At 36.3% G+C, this 7,210-nt stretch overlaps 1 protein-coding gene across 1 annotated transcript; it reads right to left on the bottom strand.

Annotated features, from left to right (window-relative positions):
- Window positions 1-2,038: 2,038 nt before the first annotated feature.
- LOC108671694 lies at window positions 2,039-6,918 on the bottom strand (the record flags this gene model as incomplete). Its single annotated transcript, XM_018159263.2, has 5 exons — window positions 6,896-6,918; window positions 4,461-4,994; window positions 3,670-3,756; window positions 2,444-2,648; window positions 2,039-2,152 (listed from the first exon to the last, which is right to left on the bottom strand). Coding segments are annotated over exons 2-5 (933 nt in total), but the record flags the coding sequence as incomplete, so codon positions are not given.
- Between the last annotated feature and the right edge of the window lie 292 nt (window positions 6,919-7,210).

Raw genomic sequence — 7,210 nt, 5'->3', positions numbered from 1 at the left:
CATCCCAGCTTAATACTACTGACATGCATGACATGAGATTGTGGGCTCTACTAAAGGTCCAGCCTGGGCAGCAACCCTGGATGTCTATCAATGTGAGACAGTGAGTGTGTTTATACTTCACAAAAACAAAACACTTGTGGGATTGTCTCTGAAGGATCAAGGTTTAAGAATGAATTTAAGGTGAACAGCAACAATCTGTACAATGAGCAGTTACATCCTATATATACATATAAGCTATACCAATGTATGGTATATGACTATATGCCTATATACACAAATATTGAGGCAATATAGGACACCACCTAGGGTGATACAGGACACCACTAGAAACACATTTACAGTAGAACTTAGGTTAACAAAGGTTCCAGTTAATGAAAAAAATCGATCAACAACAAAGAATTTTGATTACATTAACCTTGCTCAGCAAGAGAATATCACTCAACAGAAAATGAATGCATCATTGGTCATCACTAAATTGTCCATAGAATATCATGGATAGAATTACGCACTGTGCAACATAGAATTGAAAGTAATTAACCTGAATGCATTAAACAAGGTTATTTCACCAAAAAGATGATGGTTGTCACTAAAATACTCCTTTCTGTTTCAGGTACGGTATGTTCATACGAATTATACGATCTTTTTTTTGTTATAGTGAATTCACTTTACCCAATTAAAATGATGCAAAATTACAAGCCCAGCCCTGTAAGCTTACAGATACAGGGGAAATGCTATAGGCTGCACATTGTCATGTTACAAGTTTGTTGTAAATGCCCAATAGTATGTCCATGGATATGGTAATATCACACAAATATAATGGCAATGTATGGATATGGTAATATCATATCAGTAAAAGAAAGCACATATAAATCACAGAAAACATCTACATCATCTACAAAAGAAGAGGAGTACTCCAGAGAACTGTTGGTAGTGAATGAGTACCTTCTGCATGCTTCAAACATTTTAAAATCAAACTTTATTTCAAGTGTCTTGAATTAACCTGTTCCCAGGGGTAATTCAGGATGCTTTTATTTTGCAGTTCCACATAATACAAATATTATATGGAACTTTTTTGAGATGCCAGACAATAGTCCTCACAGACCTTTCAAATGAACTCAAACTCATTTATGAAATGTTTCATGGTAAGAAGTTATTAAGAGAAAATGCTTAAAATCATCCCTTATTACCCCATTTCACGGTACTATTACTATTCAATGTTACTACAGATAAGGACATCAGATCAAGGAGAATATGAGCTATTTTTTATTTCTTTGACAAGTATTTGGTCGACCAATCTTTTTAGTTGAATTCACTTTTGCCTCCATATCTTCATCTTTATGTGTTTTCTTCCCATGCCCTAGAACTGGACTTGGAAAGGAAAGTGATTGTACAGTTTTATGACAACCCTGGATAACAAGCCATATGACAACCCTGGATAACAAGCCGTATGACAACCCTGGATAACAAGCCGTATGACAACCCTGGGTAACATGCTGTATGACAACCCTGGATAACAAGCCGTATAACATCCCTGGATAACAAGCCATAAAACAACCGTGGATAAAAAGCCATGTAACAACCCTGGATAACAAGCCCTATAACAAGCCTGGATAACAAGCCATATAACAACCCTAGATAACAAGCCGTATAACAACCCTGGATAACAAGCCATAAAACAACCGTGGATAACAAGCTGTATGACAACCCTGGATAACAAGCTGTATGACAACCCTGGATAACAAGCCATACCTATTACAAAAGTGGATAACATGCCATATAACAACCAAAATTATGGGTCAATGCATATTTATATATATATTCATAGTTTCAATACCTACTGATCTGAGTAAACAGACAGGCAGTATAAGTCCATCTTTTCAACCTCTTGTCTAGTGATGGTGACTATGAATACAATTGACATTTATATGGTAATTCTTTCCATAGAAAAATGGTCATGCATGCTAGTGGTGATCTTGGTGTGTGTTAAGAGGAGTTGCTGATATAGTAAAGGTGTTTGGAGGGACTGGAATAAAGTTACCAAGGCGGGCTGGACAACAGAATGATGAGCGGCACTAGCAGCGGCGTTCACATGACACCACGTCAGGTATTGCAGATAACTCAGCTCCAGGTCTTCAGCTGACACTTGTGTTAACTGTCAAATGAAACTTGGTCAGGAAATCTTGTTATTAATTCTCACATGAGATACATTCAGCCAGGTTCAATAACATTCAATAGCTCAAAAAATTTTATTTGAGTGAATGAGAAGTATAGTATATAGAGAGAGTACAATAATCATGTACTCCTGAGCACATAAGGATTTTTTACAAAATTCAAGTCATTAGAAACAAATTGTTTACCAATTTTACTTTTTCATGAAGCACACTATTGAACATGGAAAAACCAAATTTATTTTCATTCAGAGTTTGAAGTTGTTAGTAATAACCTGTCCGACTTCATCATCATTAGCATCATTGGAGGGGCTGGGGACAGTGAAACGCGTGATGGGAGGTTCACAAGACACATCAGGATCAGAGACCATGGAGCTTTTGCCGCTGTTGTTACCAAGGTCGAGCTTGATGGCTGATATGTCAGGCAGGTCGGGCAAGTTGGGCGAAAATCCACGACCACGTTGACTCAGAACCGTTGAGCTGCTTATAGATATTCATATAATATAAATCCACGACCTCGTTGACTCAGATCCGTTGAGCTGCTTTAAGGTATCCATATAAAAACATAAAATCCACGACCTCGTTGGCTCAGAACCGTTGAGCTGCTTATAGATATTCATATAATATAAATCCACGACCTCGTTGACTCAGAACCGTTGAGCTGCTTTCAGACATTCATATAACAAACCTAAAATAATTTGATGTTAATAAATAATTGATCCAGTCTCTTGCTTCAAAAAGTTACTCCAGCTTTAGAGATCAGAGTCATTATGAGTATTGAGATTATTATGTTATTAGAGATTAGATTTAGATGTTATTAGAGATGATTAGATGTTATTAGAGATTAGAGTTATTGAGATTATGTTATTAGATAAGAATAATTACCATAAAAGGGGGTTACTTTGACTCCCGGGGTTAGTTTGACCACTTTTAATTTTTTTAACAAAAACCCCCAAAACTCAAAAACTATTTGACATAGAAAAATTTTGTCAATGGGCATTAAAGGCCTAATACTGAGGCTATGTAACACAATAGAGAGATTAAAAAAGTTTGCATATCTAATAGGTTAAAAAATGAAAACTGTGACCCATGAAAAAGAGCTATTATTTAAAGCCTGTCATAGAATCCCCTCCAATTTTTTTTTTGAAAGGCAAGAGCCAGAAATTTATGGTGAGTGAACCTAGAGTATAGACCTGTATTTTGCGTGTTTCAATTTAAGTTTAATTTACCTAGTAAAAAAATTGCATCATTTAAAAAAAATGGTCAAAGTAACCCCCTTTTACGTAGTATAGGTTGTCAGAATTTTGTTAACAATTATTTTTTTGTTAACGAGGTTAACGACAATTTTTATTTCATTAACGTTTCAAATATTCCAATCATTTATTATCAAGTTAAAAATGCATTGAGTTACGAAATTTGGGCTGAAAATCGTCAATAAAAGAAATTCTCTGGTCTTTAATGAAACCTGCCTAAAACATAAGCATAAGAGCATATTATGTACCTGAAATGTGGAGTGTTGGCAGTTTGAAGGGTGGTGTTGAGAATTGTGGCATTCACAGCAGTCGAGTGTAGCTTGCTAGCTGCTCTGCTGCACAGTTTACACTATAAATAAGACAGTAAATAACAGTAGTTTACTTGTTTTACTAGGTAAATACATTTGAACGAAAGGATGATAAATAATAAGCATGTTCACAATTACACTCAAAAATTCCTGTAATTGAAAATTACACTAATAAATCAAATATTGCTATTCTTGCACTATGATTGTAAGTTTTTATACCAGGAATTAACAAGCTGCATACAATAAATAACTGAAAAATGACATCAGAATTTCAAACATGAAAAATTTAATAACTGCAAAATGCATAACTGGCACATGTATCCATAGAAACCGAGTTTGAGTTGGCACCTATAGGTAGGTACATCATTGCTGAGCTGCTGCAGTGGCAAATAAGTTAATTCAAAGATTGAATTTGAGTATCATTATTGGTACAAGAATCACAAAATTGTTTAGGAGGAACTGTTGGTTGCAACAGAATTCGGAAAAATGAGGTCAACCAGAGAAAGTTGTGATGAGCATTTTGACATTTTTATAAAAATATTCAAAGCTTTAGTTCATTTCCCAAAAACTCTTCTTTCAATACCTACCCAACAGATACAAAAAAAATAATGTTGGAATGTTTCATGCAAACAATCTACCATGTCTAAGTAAAGTTGCACAAATGAAATGAACCTACTTCAGTGATAATATATTATATCAACCCCAGTATTATGAGTGCATGCTTTCATTACCTGGAAGATGAGTAAATTCTACTGGAAGCCTTGGCCTTACTCGGAGTAACATTTTCTTTTCTATTCACAGGACACTTGTTGATATTATACTTATATTTACAGGGTGATGCTGTTTTAGACGACAGCTTTTTAGAATCTATAGCTTTTACATCACCAGACAAATTTGCACTGCTTTTTGAAAAAGATGAACCTCCACTGGTATTGCTGGCTGACAATATTTTACTAACACTTGGTTTACTCAGTGCCAAGGAGCTACCAAATGTATGGGTTTTTATTAAAGTTCTTGCAGTATTAGTAGAGATATGTTTTTTGTTCCCAATTGATTTTATTTTGGGCTTTGTTCCAGAGCCTGCATTAGTTGAGTTATTGTAGTTGCCCAGCAGGGTGTCCTGGATAAGTTCATTTGACGCACTGGAATTCTTCTGGCTCGATGCTTCACAAGATGAACGGTTGTTGACTGCAGCTCTAGCAGCAGCGTCCCTGAAGCGAGACTTCACGACACGAACTTTGCTGCTTCTCTGCAGCATGGCCGTCCTGGGACAATGCAACATCAGTGAGTTTAATGCATACAAACAACAATATCAGCATCATTGGCTGCTATGGAACAATGCAACATCAGTGAGTTTAAAGCATACAAACAACAATATCAGCATCGTTGGCTGCTATGGAACAATGCAACATCACTGAGTTTAATGCATACAAACAACAATATCAGCATCGTTGGCTGCTATGGAACAATGCAACATCAGTGAGTTTAAAGCATACAAACAACAATATCAGCATCGTTGGCTGCTATGGAACAATGCAACATCACTGAGTTTAATGCATACAAACAACAATATCAGCATCGTTGCTATGGAACAGTGCAACATCACTGAGTTTAATGCATACATACAACAATATCAGCATCATTGGCTGCTATCGAACAGTACATCATCACTAGGTTTAAGCCATGCAGATAGCAATGGCAGTCTAATTATACTTATAAATCATTTCACTAGAGTCAAACAAATTACGAGTTGTGCAGTTAGGCAAAAGTGCAGATATATATTGAATTAATTCACTACAGATATCACAATTCTATCAGAAACAATATACCATAAATATTCTAAGGGTGCAAAGCTATAAATATGATGAAATCTTAATGATGGAAAGCAAGTAAATAACTAGATTGACAATGATAATGAGGGTTGACCAATTACAAAACTTATTTGTGTTGTGCACGTTGCAGATNCCTTCAGCTGCAGTCATGCAGTTGACTCTAGACTCCGGCACTCATTCTAGCACGCAGTGTCGTTATATTCCTTCTCCGAAAGTGCTGCACATACTGTGCTTCCATCCTGTAACTTCTATCAAGTGTATCCGTAAACCTATCGTTAATACGCTACGCTTACATAAACTGTGTCATCATCCTTCCCTGTTCCATTGTTATTACCTTGTATGCCATGTATTCGGAACCGTGACAGTATATGGATTCTGTCTCTTATACACATCTAGATGTGTATAAGAGACAGCCATTGGCATCCACTGCAACCGTGGACATTTCAACTATGTACGTTGACTGTTAAGACTAAAGGCTAATGCTGTGCTGACTTTGATACAATTAGGATCTCTACTTACTAACATAAAGAGGAAGATCAAAGAACTATCCTATTTTCAAGTCTAGAGTGTAAGTTACTACATTAAGGTTTTAAAAACTCTGAAAAAATAATTTGTCAGCGAAGTTAAAAGCAATTCCTCAGAACTCTAGAGTCCAAATTTAGTTAATTAGTTCTCTTCTTCTTTTTACAAGTTGAAGGAGCTCTGGAGACTTGTCCAAGGTAGCCCCTCGACAGGATACAGCTTTGGATTCATGCAACTGTGGGCAAAAAGCCAGAGATAAGACTGACACTGTAGAGAGCAGGCATGTTAAGAGACTGCTGCTGCTAGAAAGTACAATCAATGATAAATAATGTAGGAAATTTGTTTGAGCAATATACCTATGCATATTTCATCCCAGCTTAATACTACTGACATGCATGACATGAGATTGTGGGCTCTACTAAAGGTCCAGCCTGGGCAGCAACCCTGGATGTCTATCAATGTGAGACAGTGAGTGTGTTTATACTTCACAAAAACAAAACACTTGTGGGCTTGTCTCTAAAGGATCAAGGTTTAAGAATGAATTTAAGGTGAACAGCAACAATCTGGACAAAGAGCAGTCACATCCTATATATACCTATAAGCTATACAGTAATGCCAATATACACAAATATTGAGGCAATATAGGACACCACCTAGGGTAATACAGGACACCCCTAAAAACACATTTACAGTACCGTAAAATGGGGTAACTTTGACCACTTTTTTTTCAAAACCATGCCATTTTTTTACTAGATAAGTTAAACTTAAATTGAAACATGCAAAATACAGGTCTATACTCTAGCTTTACTCACCATAAATTGCTGGCTCCTGCCTCTCATAGTTTTAATGTAATTTCAAAAAAAGTGATGGTCTTTGTTACCCCAGCTCTTGGGGTTTCTTTGACCGGGTGGTAAAATCAATTTCATTTTTTGGTAAAATAACTCCAAATAACTCCAGGTTGTGGTGAATGATCTCTTCTAGTTACATATGCTATAGACAGATTTTAGGAAAGTGTCATAGTTTGCAAATGGGGGGCGCCACCCCCCAATGGGCAAAATGTGACCACCTAATGGCAGCCATGATCGGGTAACATTGACCGGTTTGGAAATTAAGTTAAAATTACCATA

Source organism: Hyalella azteca, unplaced genomic scaffold, assembly GCF_000764305.2.
Source record: "Hyalella azteca isolate HAZT.00-mixed unplaced genomic scaffold, Hazt_2.0.2 contig6247, whole genome shotgun sequence".
Taxonomy (NCBI): domain Eukaryota; kingdom Metazoa; phylum Arthropoda; class Malacostraca; order Amphipoda; family Hyalellidae; genus Hyalella; species Hyalella azteca.
The sequence above is the reverse complement of the archived record's forward strand: the minus strand, read 5'-3'. Positions and strand labels throughout refer to the sequence as shown.